The 16336-nt window shown below is 48.4% G+C and overlaps 1 protein-coding gene across 1 annotated transcript; it reads left to right on the top strand.

Annotated features, from left to right (window-relative positions):
- Positions 1-348: 348 nt before the first annotated feature.
- On the top strand, positions 349-15726 carry LOC130190722 (synaptogyrin-1-like). Its single transcript, XM_056410280.1, has 4 exons — positions 349-625; positions 12081-12318; positions 12692-12837; positions 14992-15726. The coding sequence occupies exons 1-4, from the start codon at positions 524-526 to the stop codon at positions 15211-15213; spliced, it is 708 nt and encodes a 235-aa protein (XP_056266255.1). The 5' UTR covers positions 349-523; the 3' UTR covers positions 15214-15726.
- Positions 15727-16336: the final 610 nt, after the last annotated feature.

The following is a 16336-nucleotide window of genomic DNA, read 5'->3' as shown; positions in this document are numbered from 1 at the left end:
ATCAAAGCAATGCCCAGTGCGGCCACTAGAGGGCGGGCTTTCTTACCACGGCGTCACAAACGACTAATTATATCACGGATTTACATGTTTTTGTGGTGTTTGTAACGTCATTGCGTCACTTTCGATTATATAATCATGTTTTTGCAGCGGGGTGAATAATAAATCAATACAATTAAATAAAACAATCTGTTCTGGTCGAGTTAACTTCATTTTGCAAGAAGAAGAATAGAGAAAAAGAAGCCTTTCAGTGAAATGGTGAAGCGCGTGACTGCTTGAGGCAAGCGTCTTGTGAGCACAAGCGCGCACAGAGAGAGAGAGAGCGAGAGAGAGAGCATCACAACACTGGCATCCAGCTTCCTCTGACATCAAAGAGCACGGCAGGGAATTTAGAGGTTAAATAAAAAATAAAAAATCCGAGAGAGACCAGGGAGGCTAGAAGAACAACCCGGACCAGAGTCCAGGACCTTCTCCCGTGCGTGTCGAGGAGCCGAGAGGAGGCAGCAGGAGGCAGCTGGAGGCGGACATGGAGGGGATGCAGGCGTACGGAGCCGGGAAAGCCGGCGGAGCCTTCGACCCCGTCAGCTTCTTCCAGCAGCCGCAGACCGGCCTGCGCATCGTGTCCTGGGTGAGTGAGGCAGAGGGCATGCATTCATATACATGCAGATATCTATCGACATATATATGGAGATAGATATCTGCATGTATACATATATACATACTGTATATATATATATATATTAGGGCTGTGAAACGATTAAAATTTTTAATCGGGTTAATCACAGGTTTTTGTGGATTAATCATGATTAATCACATATTACCGATATTCTCGGTATATTTTGTGAGAACATAGAGATTTATGACAAAAGACGGATATATACATTTATACATTCTTCTATACAATGGTGCTGCAACTCAGCAGTTATTTAGCAGTTTTCTTCCATATGGAACATTAACACATCTTCATCCTAAACAGAATGTTTAACCCTCCTGTTACCTTTCGGGTCAATTTGACCCCATTCAATGTTTAATGTCGGTGTTCTTTGGGGTCAATTTGACCCCAGGCTGTTTTTCACTGTGTCAAACATATCAGAAATATCAACTTTTTATTTATTTAAAGGGCTATTTAGGTAGTCAACAAACAAACATAAAGTACCTCACACTTAAACTTGGGAAGCAATATTAATTCTAATAATTTTCTGGAGGTTTTAATTGCTGGGGTCAAATTGACCCGAGGGTAAAATATGTTAGTAAATGTAAAGGTAACAGGAGGGTTAAACAGAGCATTTTTCTCTTGTTTGTCAACCATTAACTCCACCATGATACAATCTAAAGGTGGACAGATTGACAAGTGACTTTTTTTTTGCTCGGTCCCGATGCGCGCGCACGGAGCTCTGTGGCGCCAGACGGAGATCGATAAGTGTTAACGCAACGCGAAGAGACAGAAATGACATGCTGCTGTGGAGATACGAGCAACAACAGACGTTTAGTTTAATAAAAGAACAAAGACGTGCTCTAGAGAACATGTCAGGGGGCGGGCCAATCTCTTTAATGTCATGCGATCTACCGACACTACGCCGCGATCGACTGGCAGGTCGCGATCGACGTGTTGAGACCCTGATCTACAGGAAGTAAAAGTCGTAACAAGGTTTCCGGAGGTGAACCTGCGGAAGGATCATTACCGATGAACAGACCGTCTGCATGAGAGCGGACAGAGTTCAGATTGAAGTGGTGGATTGGAAGCTCAAGTGACTTTTTTTTCGTCCCAACGACCAACAACAGACGGATTGGAAGCTCATTCTGCGCATGCGTTAAATGCGTTAAAAAAAAAAAACTAGTTAAACCTGTAATTGGATTAACTGAGTTAACGCGTTATTTTTCACAGCACTAATATATATATATATATAAATATATTAGGGCTGTCAGCGTTAACGCGTTAATCTATGCGATTAATTTGGCCACGTTAACGCACTAAAATATTTTAACGCAATTAACGCAACTTTGTTTACTTCCGGTGTTTGTTGAAGTTTTTACACTCAAACCGAGTGTCAAACCGCGGCAGTACGGTTTAACACTGTTTCCGTTTTTAAAACAATTATTTCTCCGCGAAAATAAGGATCATAAATCAGTTTAACTCGTGGATGAATCAGTCGGGTTTCCTCCTGCTCTCCTTCCTCCCGTCTCCCCCTCTGATACTCAGAGGAACGGAGGGGCGACGTGTCGGGTGACGCGGCGCGGAAAGAACTCGTCACACGAAACCTTCACCGTGATTGGTCAATCCGTTTGTCTGTCAACATTTTGGGAAAAAAACAACCAATGAACACTCAGTAAATCACAAAGGACCTCCCACCTCACAGGTGCGGCTCATTAGCAGCCTGTCAGTCAGAGAGCAGAGAACACGGCACCAGGACAACTGAGCCTCATTGAATAGAGCTGAGATTGTTCTGGAATGTTTGATGTAGAACACGTGGGGGTGTGTCACATGCAAACGCCTTTAAAAGGTGAATTTAAAAGAATGAACTTTTAACTTTTAATTGCAATTAATCGCGATTAATGAATTTCAAAATGTGCGATTAATTAGTTAATTTTTTTTAATCGATTGACAGCCCTAATATATACATATATATATATAGATATACATATCTATATATATACATATATGTATATGCCATTAGTTTATTGAGTCTTTGCGGTCGGGGCCACAGGCCGCTTATTTATTATACCGTCTGTCCTACAGCTATCATGACATGTAATATCAGATCATATATCAGATCATATATCAGATCATATATCAGATCATATTATGAAATATCAGATCAGGTGTTATTTTCTCTTGTGTGCTATATATATAATGAATAATAATATTCCTCCCATTGTCTGTTTGTGGCACTCAATGAGTTAATGTAGGAGGCCTGACTGGGTCCTGGTCTCTGATTGTATCATCACCCATAATAATAAGTAGTAAACGACAACAACAACAACAACAACAACCCATCCAGGAGGCTTCAGTTGTATTTCCTCACAGAGGATTGTGAGAGTTTTTATTCTATAAGCAGCTCAATGAGCAGCAAACATGTCATGGTCTGTTCCCACGCCTCCTCCTCCTTCTCCTCCTTCTCCTCCTTCTCCTCCTCCTTCTCCTCCTCATTCTCCTCCTTCTCCTCCTCCTTCTCCTGCTCCTCCTCCTCCTGCTCCGTCTCCTCCTCCTCCTCCTCCTTCACTCGGAGAACAATCCCGTGTGTGTTTGTTCTTCTGTAACAGGGTGTCCGCGGGGCATTCAAAAGTCTTAAATTGCTTTTCCTAAAAATAAGGCCTTAAAAAGTCTTAAATTGTCTTAAATTCAGATTGGATTGGTCTTAAGTTTGTTGGGTGTCATGTCATTACGAATATGAGGCAATCTGTTCCACCAGGTCCGTATTTTGCTCCGGTCGCTCTGCGGCGTCTCTGGTGTCACCGGGGCCACGCCCCTTCTCTTAAAGGGGCCCCGCGTATTCGGTCCCATCCCCTACAACGTGAAGCATCGGCTACTTTAGAAAACATGGGGGGGGGGGTGCAAGTTCAACAACGGCTTGAAAAGAACGAGTGTTTCTGGTCACGGTGGGTGAAATGCTTCTGAAGCTGCGTTGTGTCGCGAGACTTTCCAGCGGTGGAATCTCACGAGCAGAGCAAGAAGCACAGAGACTAGCGAAGGCCGCCAGCAGCCGCGGGGCTAGCTGCTCCGCGCAGCTCCTGCTCCGCCGCCGCAACAACGTCAACGCTACAACGCTGGAGGTCACCGGAGGAAATCAGCGCCGTGCAACAAAGAGCTCATCACCGAAGACCAACGCTGCGGTGCGTTCTTCATTCTGTTCCACGAGACTCTGGACCAGACCACCGCGAGACTCTGGACCAGACCACCACGAGACTCTGGACCAGACCACCACGAGACTCTGGACCAGACCACCACGAGACTCTGGACCAGACCACCACGAGACTCTGGACCAGACCACCACGATCAGACAGCTGGACTTCATGTGCTCTTGGTTAAATGACCCGGTCCAGTCAGGATCCTGTGGAGCTCATGGGCCATGACACCAGGACCTACTTCAGCACCTCAAAGTAAGTCTAACATAAATATATGTATTAACTAACCTCTTGTATATGAGTATGTGTTTCATATAGTTAAGCTTTACTCATGTGTCAAGTTAATAACAGCTATGCATAGGCGCACTACACATTAATTAGACTAATTAACAATAGTTTTAGAATGGCAGTAGAGTGGTGTTTACCTGCCAATATGTCTACATAGTGTTCACTAGGCTCAAGGGATGGCTCGCGTTGCTTAATTTGTAAAAATAGTTTTCATTCATATTGATCCAGTCTGACATTAATCTGAAGTGGTGGTGTCATAAGAGATGTGGTGACTGTTGTTTGGCTAATGTCTGCCTTTTCTTTCTTTTTTCCAGGAGAATGGACCAAATGTCAACTGGAAGTTTTTGTATTCATACAGTTTGAAAAGGATTGTTTTCCTAGTATATTCACAAAAGCTCAGGAGGAGACATGAACCTGTGCACAAACATCCATCACATAGAGACATGAGAACTCACTCACTCACTCACTCACCCACACACACATACATTCTATTATGTATTTGCATTTTAAAAGCAGCTGGAAATGTTATTTATGTTATTTTATAGATTTTTTTGTTCAAAAGGAACTATGTTGCACGTATTTTAAAAATATATTTACTTGATTTTATAGACATTTGTTCATGGGACCGAAATGTTCTGAAAATGTTGTATTAATAAATATAATTTACAACAGCAATGACATTTGTGTTATCCTTTTGCATTACACCATACTGTTAATTTTGAACAGACATCAGTGTGTTTACTTTGAATTAATTAATTTAGATTAATGTATATTTCCTTCGTACGTTAGGTCTTAAATTTTATTTAGATGTAGTCTTAAAAAGTCTTAAATTTCACTGGTTTATTCCTGTAGACACCCTGTGTAGTCTGGAATGTGTTTTTCTGGAATGTCCTTAAAGGGAAATGAACCTTCTACTTCAGGACTAGGATCACGTTTTATTTAAGCGGTCACAAACTCGTCGATACAAAGTAACAAAGTCAGGAAGTGGACGTCGTCATGGAGACGCTTTGAAGCCTTGAAGTTGTGCGCCATCTTGTTTTTCTGCAACCATGTAACCATATCTCAACTGAGACCTGTCAATCACGCTGTAGCCCCGCCCCTAAAGCGTACCCTGCTCTCTGGTTGGTGGAGATGCTTCAATCCAAAACCACCGAAACCAGATCACGATCAAAGTCAACGCCAAGACGCCACCGCCATCTTGGATCATGGCCGTCGCCATGTTGGTTTCTTTTGCAACCGTAAAACAGGAAGTGAAGACACTGGACATGTTCAATCTCTCATGAGGGTCTGGACCATGGGGGTCAGGACCATGGGGGTCTGGACCATGGGGGTCTGGGCCATGGGGGTCTGGACCATGGGGGTCTGGAACATGGGGGTCTGGACCATGGGGGTCTGGACCATGGGGGTCAGGAACATGGGGGTCTGGACCATCGGGGTCTGGACCATGGGGGTCTGGACTATGGGGGTCAGGAACATGGGGGTCTGGACCATGGGGGTCTGGAACAGGGCCCTTGGACTGGCAGACCGGAGTGGTGGTTCCCGTTTACAAAGGGGGACCAGAGAGTCCTCCATCGGGGTCTCTCACTCCTCGGCCTCAGGTAACGCTCATGCCTGAGAGCTGAGAGGAGCTCCGGCTGCTGGTCCAACCTCAGACCCAAGACCAGCAGAGTGGACCTGGTCCCGGTCCTGGACTCTGGACCGGCTCCAGACTTGGAGAAGGCTCTCACCGGGTCCCTGGGGGGTTGTTCTGGGGGTGCTACGGGAGTCTGGGAGAAGGAGTCAGGCATCTCATTCAGATGCCTCCTGGACGTGTGTGTGTGTGTGTGTGTGTATGTGTGTGTGTGTGTGTGTGTGTGTGTACATGTGTGTGTGTGTGTGTGTGTGTACGTGTGTGTGTGTGTGTGTGTGTCTCCATCACTCTTGCTCATTGCATGAGCTGCTGCTGCCATGGAGACGGCAGCAATCAGGTATCTCCAGTCCAGGTTGCAGCAGACAATAAGCCCCCCCCCCCCATGCACACAGCCACACACACATGTACACACACACACACACACCCCCTTGGGGCTAATCGGCATACTTATTGTGCATTTTTCAAGGGATCCTCTGATGGTCACAAGACCAGGAGGTCTCGTGGTGCCCGCCTTCATGCTCATGTGACCCCCCCCCCCCCCCCCCACACACACACACACACGCCTGTAGAGGTCAGGTGCATGAAGCCACATCACGTGTTCTGGGTGAATCATTTCACATGTTTCAGTGATAGAAACATGTGTCGTCTGAAGGTCACAATTCGGCTGCTGGAGAGAGAAGGGTTAACTTCAGTAATTCAATCTGACCCCCCCCCCCCCCACACACACACACACACACACACCCCTGCAATGTGACAACTCCTATCATTGTGACCCTGAAGACGTTTACAGACCACAATGAACTGAACCGAGCCGGGTCTGAGTGATTGGTGGTTTGAGAGAGAGAGAGAGAGAGAGAGGGAGAGAGAGAGTGAGAGGGAGAGAGAGAGGAGATTTTTTTTTGATTTTTGAAAAACACTATTTACATTTTTTTAACCATTACGTTTCTTTAAAAATGAAGTGTTTTAAAAAATCAGGTTGTTTAAAATAAAAGCAAACAAACAAAACAAAAAACATTAAAAAAACAGAAAAACATGTTTTACCTAATAAAAAGTGGTGCAAACACCAGCTCCTCCTCCACCACAGAACAAACAATATCTTTAAAACACCAGCGTTGTTTAAAAGCATCCAGGTCTCCAATGTGTTTATAAAACCTGAACTCCAGCCAGAGTCTGGCTCTGATGTTACAGAGCCACACTGCCCCGGCCTCCTGCCCCTCTCTGTTTTCCACCGGGACTTCCTTGTTAAATAAATGGCCATTTTGCTTCGCGGATAAAAATTAAGGAGCTGCCACTTTTCTTTTCCGTTTTTTGTAGGCAGCTCCCATGATAAAACCTTCTCTGTAAAACCACATTAAAAAGACTAAAAACCAATGTTAAAAGAGCGAAGAAACTCAAAAGTCTCTTACACTCGTTAAAAACATGGTAAATAGTCTCCCGGAGGTCGCAGAAGGGGCACTGGCTCAGGACGGCGGGATTGATTACCGAAATAAAAGCGTTGGACGCGACAGCACCGTGTAAAATCCGCCACTGGAGGTCAGCGGTCCTTTTCTTCAGGGGAGGCTTGTATAGGACCCCCCACTGCGGGCCAGGGCCTCCATGCCCAAGTCTCTCTGACCACACAGTGGGCGGTCTGTTGCACAGTCTGGACCTGTTGATGCTCTTCACGAGGTTAAAATACAAAGTCTTCTTGTCTGCTTTGTTCAGTGTGCAGTTTTCTGAGTGGCATGGAACCAGAGGCCAGACTCTCGTTAAACACTTCTAGGATGTCCCCTCCGAGGACATCCTAGTATTTTTTGTAAAATTCAGCGGGGAGGCCGTCGATACTGGGGGCGCGCCCTCCCTGCATTCCCAGCAGGGCAGCTTTCAGCTTTTGGGGGGTTATAGGTCTGTCGAGCTCCTCATTAGTCTCCTCGGAGACCTGAGGCAGCTCCTCACAGAGCCCCTCCGTCGACTCTCCCTCCTCCCTATACTCACTGGCATAAAGGGAGGAGTAAAACCCCACCGCTCGCTTCCGGATCTGGCTTGGTTCCACAACCGGCTGCCCTGCGTCCGTCAGCAGTGAGTGGATCACTCGCCCCTGCCCACTCCTCTTCTCCAGGCCGAAGAAGAAGCTAGAGGGAGTATCAGCACCTGCTGTGAAGCTGGATGTGGCTCTGTGTGGTTTCTGTCTTTAAAATCATCCTCTGTGCAGTTAAAATCCCCCCCCCCAAGAATAAAAAATCCTCCGAGGCACAGTCATTTAAAACATCATTAACTTTGGATAAAAACAGCTTCCTCTCTGCCCCGGTTGTTGGAGCATACACATTTAGCTGGCGGCTTTAGCTCAGTGGGGTAAGAGGGCCGTCCTGCAACCGCAGGGTTGTGGGTTCGATCCCCGCTCTCCCCATTAGTTGCAAGTCGAAGTGTCCTTGAGCAAGGCACTGAACCCCCAGTTGCTTCCCGGGCGCTTCACCGCAGCCCACTGCTCCTTAATAACCAAGGATGGGTTAAATGCAGAGAACTAATTTCCCCTTGGGGATTAATAAAAGTGTATCTTCTTATTCTTCTTATTCTTTATAAAAAACACGTTAAAAAGGTTGAACCGTGCTTTCACAAAGAACAGCCTCCCCTCCACGATGTGTTTGACCTCCAGTGACCGCGGGCTGAAGGCCCTGGAGAAGAGGAAGCCCACTCCTCCGCTGAGGTTGGTGTTGTGGCTCAGGAGGACTTCCCCCCCCCACTCCCTCCTCCAGTCCGCCTCGTTGGTGCTGTCGCTGTGCGTCTCTTGTAAGAAGAGAACATCGTTGGCTTTCATCTTGTTAAATTCATAAATAGATGTTCTCTTCTTACTGTCCCTCGCTCCATTTAGGTTTAAAACTCCGACTCTGAATGTGTTCATTAAAAGAAGAGTTTAAAAAACAAATAAAACTTAAAACCAACAAATCAATTAAAACACACATTGGAGCTCTCCACCTCCCCCTGCCGGATGCACTCCTTTACTTTAAGTAAAATCTTTTTAATCCTAAAAACCTCTTGCTTTTCAAACTTTTCCTTTTTCATGTGATAGCGGCAAGACTGTACAAAGGTCACGAGGTCAGGGAAGTGATCCCTGACCTCCACTTTCCTTTTGTTTTTTGTTTTATGTAAAAACAGACTTATTTCATCAGCTGTGTGAAGTTTTTGAGCTTGACTGTTTGTTAAAATCAGAGGAGAGTCGCTGTCCTCTGACCCCTCCTCATCACTACTGTCCTCCACCTGCCCCGCCCCTTGACTCCTCCTCCTCTCCTCCACCCTGCTGGCTTTGGCCTCGCCGCCGGCGCTCTGGTCACTCTTTCTTTTTGGGGCCTCTTTCTGCCCCCCTGCTTCCTCCTCATCCATCTCCACCTGTTCATCCCCCTCCTCACCTACACCTTCTTCCTCCGCCCCTACGACTCCACCCACCTGTCCTACCCCCTCCATGGGCTTCCCCCCAGCATTTTCTTTGTCCTTCCTTCCTTTTTTTCTCCTCTCTTTTCCTTTCGTCATTACTTCCTACCCCAACCACAGCCTCCCCCCCACTGCTCTGGGTGATTTCCACACCTTTGCCACAATCACCCACATTTTTTTATTTTTTTAAAATTATAATATTTTTTTCCTTTCTCTTTTTCTTCCTCCTCATCATCATTTCCCACCTCACCCAACTCCTCCCTCTCACTGCTCTTGGCAGCTTGAAACCGTCACCACCATCACCACCCACAGCCTGCCTTTCACTGCCCTGGCTAGCCTCACCACCATCACCATTACTCACGCTTTCATTCATACCCACAACATGTGTGTCGGGTACAGCAGTAGTGACGCCGCTCTCCGCTGGAATCGGAGCTGCTGCTGCTGCCGCGCCGGCCGCCGCTCCGGCCGCGCCTCCTCTCAGAGACACCGCCGTCGCAAGCCCCGCGGCCGCGGCCGCTGCAGCAGCCATGCCCGCTTCTCCCCAAGCTGGTGTAGCGCGGCGTGACGCGCCGGACGGACCCGCGCCGCCCGGACCAGCTGTCGCAGGGTCGCCTCGCTTCGAGCAGACCCTCGCGGTGTGCCCCTCCTCCCCGCAATGAAAACACTTCATCGCCGATGAAGACGCGTAGACGTTATAGTTAACATCATCTACTCTGACGCTGAAGCGCAGGTTTAACTCCGCGCTCCGGTCGTTGAGTATCATATAAACCGATCTACGGTAACTCATGATATGCTTCATCGAGCTCTCCTTGAACCCCGATGAGATCTCTCATCGGGAGACCAGCTTTCCGTGCCGGGAGAGCTCTCTGCTGAGAAACTCATCGGAGATGAGCGGAGGGACGTTTGAAACGAGGACTCTGGTGGACGGCTGATCCAGCGGAAACACCTGCACAAACAAATCTCCCACCGAGACCCTCCTCCACCACTCGGCTCACCTTCCCCACCTGATCCAGGAAGATCACGACCGAGCCGTTCATCTTGCCGGCGGACTTCACGCTGCCGAACCCGACCTTCTTCCCGACTGCCCGAGCCAATTCCTCCACGCTGCACGAGGAGTCACCGGCAATCTTCATACCGTGTCTCCTCGTGAGCAGCGAGGGGGGAACCGGGGCAAACATTTCCGCCACGCCCCGAGCCCGGTGAGGCACCGGCAGCGGGAAGACACCCAGAGAAAAACCCAAATAACCACCAAACAAATTAAACTACTGTGAAACCAACCAATACACCACATAAACTAAATACAAACAACTATGAAAGAACAGAAAAGAGAGAAACACACAGCCAACGCTCCGCAGCCCTCACACGCACACCCTGTCGCTCTGACGCTCAGCGTGAACTGAGAGAGAGAGAGAGAGAGAGAGAGAGAGGAGAGAGAGAGATTTTTTTGATTTTTGAAAAACACTTTATTTACATTTTTTTTCCATTACGTTTCTTTAAAAATAAAGTGTTTTAAAAAATCAGGTTGTTTAAAATAAAATTAAACAAACAAAACAAAAAAACATTTTTAAAAAAACAACAATATTTTACCGAATAAAAAGTAGTGCAAACTCCAGCTCCTCCTCCACCACAGAACAAACAATATCTTTAAAACACCAGCGTTGTTTAAAAGCATCCAGGTCTCCAATGTGTTTATAAAACCTGAACTCCAGCCAAAGTCTGGCTCTGATGTTACAGAGCCACACTGCCCCGGCCTCCTGCCCCTCTCTGTTTTCCACCCGGGATTTTCTGGTTAAATAAATTGCCATTTTTGCTTCGCCAGATAAAAAATTTAGGAGCTGCCACTTTTCTTTTTCCGTTTTTTTGTAGGCAGCTCCCATGATAAAAACCTTCTCTGTAAAAACCACATTAAAAAGACTAAAAACCAATGTTAAAAGAGCGAAGAAACTCAAAAGTCTCTTACACTCGTTAAAAACATGGTAAATAGTCTCCCGGAGGTCACAGAAGGGGCACTGGCTCAGGACAGCGGGATTAATTACCGAAATAAAAGCGTTGGACGCGACAGCACCGTGTAAAATCCGCCACTGGAGGTCAGCGGTCCTTTTCTTCAGGGGAGGCTTGTATAGGACCCCCCACTGCGGGCCAGGGCCTCCATGCCCAAGTCTCTCTGACCACACAGTGGGCGGTCTGTTGCACAGTCCGGACCTGTTGATGCTCTTCACGCAGTTAAAATACAAAGTCTTTTTGTTTGTTTTTCTCACTGTAAATGTTTCTGGGTGGCTCGTTCTTAGCAGGGGGCCGGTGAGTCCCCCTAGCCCCGGGCTGAGGGAGATGTGTGTGTGTGTGTGTGTGTGTCTGTGTGTGTGTGTGTGTGTGTGTGTGTGTGTGTGTGTGTGTGCGTCTGTGTGTGTGTCATAGAACACTCGTAGCCCCGGTAATGAGCGGGAGGAGGAGAGGGTGGAGGGAGCCCCCCCCCCCCCATCATGTCTCCTTCATGAAAACAGACTGCAGGTGGAGAGAGATGTTCCTGTTACCTCCTCCACACAAACAAAGGAGGGAGCGTGAGATCAGAGGGGCAGAATGGGGGATGGAGAGGAGGAGGAAGAGGGGGATGAGGAAGAGGGGGAGGAGGAAGAAGGAGGCTGTGTGTTCTGCATTTGTAGAAAGCTAAAGAGAAGTAGTGATGATTTAGTTTTTAAATATCATGTGCTAAAGCTGCATTCTCTCTCCTGACCACCAGGGGGCGACTCTTCTGGTTGTATAGAAGTCTATGCTTCATGTGTTAAAGCTGCGTTCTCTCTCCTGACCACCAGGGGGCGACTCCTCTGGTTGTATAGAAGCCTCTATAAATTGCTGCCAGTGTTTACCGATGGTTCTCCATCTGGAGCGATGACCTCATCGTCCTCTCTCTTCCTCGCAGCTCTTCTCCATCGTGATCTTCGGCTGCATCGCCAACGAGGGCTACGTCAACCGCCCCGACGAGGTGGAGGAGTTCTGCATCTTCAACCGCAACCAGAACGCCTGTAACTACGGCGTCTTCATGGGCGCCATGGCGTTCCTCTGCTGCGTGGCCTTCCTGGCTCTGGACGTCTACTTCCCCCAAATCAGCAGCGTCAAAGACCGGAAGAAGGCCGTGCTGGCCGACGTCGGGCTGTCAGGTAAAGCTATGTGTAGACTCTCCTGACCACCAGGGGGCGACTCCTCTGGTTGTATAGAAGTCTATGCTTCATGTGTTAAAGCTGCATTCTCCCTCCTGACCACCAGGGGGCGACTCCTCTGGTTGTATAGAAGTATATGCTTCATGTGTTAAAGCTGCATTCTCTCTCCTGACCACCAGGGGGCGACTCCTCTGGTTGTATAGAAGTATATGCTTCGTGTGTTAAAGCTGCATTCTCCCTCCTGGCCACCAGGGGGCGACTCCTCTGGTTGTATAGAAGTCTATGCTTTCGTTCCTTTGTTCGAACCTTCTAAAAACCCAGAAGACTCCATCAGGGTTTAACTCTCTCCTGGTCTCTTCTGGTCTCTTCCCAGCCTTCTGGTCCCTCATGTGGTTCGTGGGTTTCTGCCTGTTGGCCAACCAGTGGCAGGCGACCCGGCTGGAGGACAACCCCCTGATGGAGGGGGGCGACGCCGCCCGGGCCGCCATCACCTTCTCCTTCTTCTCCATCTTCACTTGGGTAAGAGCCTCCTCCTCCTCCTCTCTCCTCCTCCTCTCTCCTCCTCTCTCCTCCTCCTCCTCTCTCCTCCTGCTGCTCCTCCTCTCTCCTCCTCCTGCTCCTCCTCCTCCTGGTCCTGGTCTCAGGTGAACTCATGACCTACGTTCCCACAGGGCGCTCAGACGCTGCTCTCCTTGCGGCGGTTAACGAACGTGGCGTTCGAAGAGGAGTACACCAAGCTGTTCCCCCCCCCAGCCTCCCCCCTCTGGTCTAGAGGAGTACACCAAGCTGCCCCCCCCAGCCCCCCCCCTCTGGTCTAGAGGAGTACACCAAGCTGCCCCCAGCCTCCCCTCTGGTCTAGAGGAGTACACCAAGCTGCCCCAGCCTCCCCTCTGGTCTAGAGGAGTACACCAAGCTGCCCCCAGCCCCCTCTGGTCTAGAGGAGTACACCAAGCTGCCCCCAGCCCCCTCTGGTCTAGAGGACTACACCAAGCTGCCCCCCAGCCCCCTCTGGTCTAGAGGAGTACACCAAGCTGTTCCCCCAGCCCCCTCTGGTCTAGAGGAGTACACCAAGCTGTTCCCCCCAGCCCCCTCTGGTCTAGAGGAGTACACCAAGCTGCCCCCAGCCCCCTCTGGTCTAGAGGAGTACACCAAGCTGCCCCCCAGCCCCCTCTGGTCTAGAGGAGTACACCAAGCTGCCCCCAGCCCCCTCTGGTCTAGAGGAGTACACCAAGCTGCCCCCAGCCCCCTCTGGTCTAGAGGAGTACACCAAGCTGCCCCCAGCCCCCTCTGGTCTAGAGGAGTACACCAAGCTGCCCCCAGCCCCCTCTGGTCTAGAGGAGTACACCAAGCTGCCCCCCAGCCCCCTCTGGTCTAGAGGAGTACACCAAGCTGCCCCCAGCCCCTCTGGTCTAGAGGAGTACAGCTGTTCCCCCAGCCCCCTCTGGTCTAGAGGAGTACACCAAGCTGCCCCCTCTGGTCTAGAGGAGTACACCAAGCTGCCCCCAGCCCCCTCTGGTCTAGAGGAGTACACCAAGCTGCCCCCAGCCCCCTCTGGTCTAGAGGAGTACACCAAGCTGCCCCCCAGCCCCTCTGGTCTAGAGGAGTACACCAAGCTGCCCCCTCCTCTGGTCTAGAGGAGTACACTGCTGCCCCCAGCCCCCTCTGGTCTAGAGGAGTACACCTGCTGCCCCCCAGCCCCCCTCTGGTCTAGAGGAGTACACCAAGCTGCCCCCAGCCCCCTCTGGTCTAGAGGAGTACACCAAGCTGCCCCCAGCCCCCCTCTGGTCTAGAGGAGTACACCAAGCTGCCCCCCCCCCAGCCCCCCCCCCTCTGGTCTAGAGGAGTACACCAAGCTGCCCCCCAGCCCCCTCTGGTCTAGAGGAGTACACTGCTGCCCCCCAGCCCCCTCTGGTCTAGAGGAGTACACCAAGCTGCCCCTCCTCTGGTCTAGAGGGCACACTGCCCCCCCCCCCCCCTCTGGTCTAAGCTGCCCCCAGCCCCCTCTGGTCTAGAGGAGTACACCAAGCTGTTCCCCCAGCCCCTCTGGTCTAGAGGAGTACACCAAGCTGCCCCCCCCCCCCTCTGGTCTAGAGGAGTACACCAAGCTGCCCCCAGCCCCCCTCTGGTCTAGAGGAGTACACCAAGCTGCCCCCCCCCTCCTCTGGTCTGACCCCTGCTGCCGCTTTAACCCTCCACTTGCCGAGCAACGCTCACTAAACATGCTCGCTCACGATGACGATGACGTGTCGATCTTCTCATTTGAATCTTTTCCAGGAAATTAAAAGCATTTCACAAACATTCTTAGTTTCTGCCAATAGCCCCCCCCCTCCTTCCCGTAGTCCAGCAGGTGGATTTGTAATTGTTATTTAAATGTAAAACAGTTTTTATTGCATTTAATGTTTTTAATGTCTAAAATATTAAACCCTCCACACATTCAGTTTCATTATCAAACAAGAAATCTAAATATCCTAAAGAGCTCGCCTCCCGACTCGGGTCAGAGCCGCTCCGGGTTCTGGTCCAGTGGAGCGGTTCTGTTCATGGAGATCTGAACTCACCGGCTCCGACTCACAGCTTCAGCTTCACTAACGATGTTTCCTTTCTCTCTCTCTAACACTTCCCTCTCCTCCATCTCTTCACCCTCTCGGCCCCGCCCCCGCCCCCCCGCCCCCCCAGGCGGGCCAGGCCTTCCTGGGCTTCCAGAGGTACCAGCTGGGGGCCGACTCGGCCCTCTTCTCCCAGGAGTACACGGACCCCAGCCAGGACGCGGCCGGAGCCCCCTACTCCTCCTTCGGGGGGGAGGACCTGGAGAGCCCCGTGGGGGGGGCAGGGGGGGGAGGGGCCAACAGCGAGGGGGCCTTTGACGGCACCGGGGGCTACCAGCGCCAGGACTACTGAGATATGAGGGCTCATATTAATATTAAGAATAATATGACCACTATTAATATTATTAATAATAATACCATTATGAATAATATTACTATTATTACATTACTATTATTATTATCAATAATAATCGTATTATAATAATCATAATAGCACTAATATTATTAATAATAATAAAAATAGTAATATTAAGAATCAGTTCTATAGGTTAAAAAATAGCTGGAGTTTGAAACTGTGACCTTTTTTATTTCCAGTAATATTCATAATAATTTGTATATAAAAATAATATTTATTATTATTATTATATTTATTTAATCATCACCACTTTGGTTTCTTCAGGATTATTTTAGAGCTGGTTCAGTTTTCTTTTTTAATAAATCTGAGTCTCTCCCCGAAACAGAAAATGAAAAACCAGCCGTCAGTTATTATTAATGTGTAAACAACAACATCACCGGGACAGGTGGGCTTACTCCGAACATAACTGGCATTTGTCAACAATAATTAAATTCCCAAATAATAATTATTCATCTGTTTCCACTTTATTTCAATAGATCTACAGACATCCTGCGTATTTATGAACATGCTTTGCTCCATTTTCCTAAAGAATAAAGTGCATCTATCTCTATGAATACATGTAAATCTATAATTCAGTATATTAGATTGTTTAAAAAAAACATGAATAAAAGATTATGCTTTATTTTAGGGCATTATGCTGATTCTGTCTCCAAAATAAAGAGACAAAAGAGACATCTATGTTTCTGTTGAGTGTTTGTGACGATATCTACGGTGAGGTCATCCTCCGCCTTTATGTTGCTTTCTGGGGAAGGAGATGTTTTTATTTTGAGATAATTAATAATAAATATTACAAAAAACTCACAAAAAAACAACAGAAACAAAAGATGTGACCAAATGATCAAAGTGTATCTGCACATAAGTATCCTGCTGTACGGCCATGTCGGGTTAGTGTGTGTTGTGAGGTAGACTTAAGAAAAGAGTGTGTACACGTGTACGTTTCTGTTGTGTTTGGTTTCAACCAATAAAAATACAGTAAACACTCAAAATGACTTGTTTGTGGATTCATTGCTTTCTGTTGTTAATTTTTAATAATTGTGTTTTTAAAAGTGTTTAATCTGTT

The sequence above is a fragment of the Pseudoliparis swirei genome, chromosome 24 (assembly GCF_029220125.1).
Source record: "Pseudoliparis swirei isolate HS2019 ecotype Mariana Trench chromosome 24, NWPU_hadal_v1, whole genome shotgun sequence".
Taxonomy (NCBI): Eukaryota; Metazoa; Chordata; class Actinopteri; order Perciformes; family Liparidae; genus Pseudoliparis; species Pseudoliparis swirei.
This window is presented reverse-complemented; position numbering and strand designations above follow the sequence as displayed.

Coding starts and splice junctions, on each gene's coding strand:
- LOC130190722 (XM_056410280.1), top strand. CDS start 524: ATGGAGGGGATGCAGGCGTACGGAGCCGGGAAAGCCGGCGGAGCCTTC. Junction 626..12,080: donor GCCTGCGCATCGTGTCCTGG/GTGAGTGAGGCA, acceptor TCTTCCTCGCAG/CTCTTCTCCATCGTGATCTT. Junction 12,838..14,991: donor TCTTCTCCATCTTCACTTGG/GTAAGAGCCTCC, acceptor CCGCCCCCCCAG/GCGGGCCAGGCCTTCCTGGG.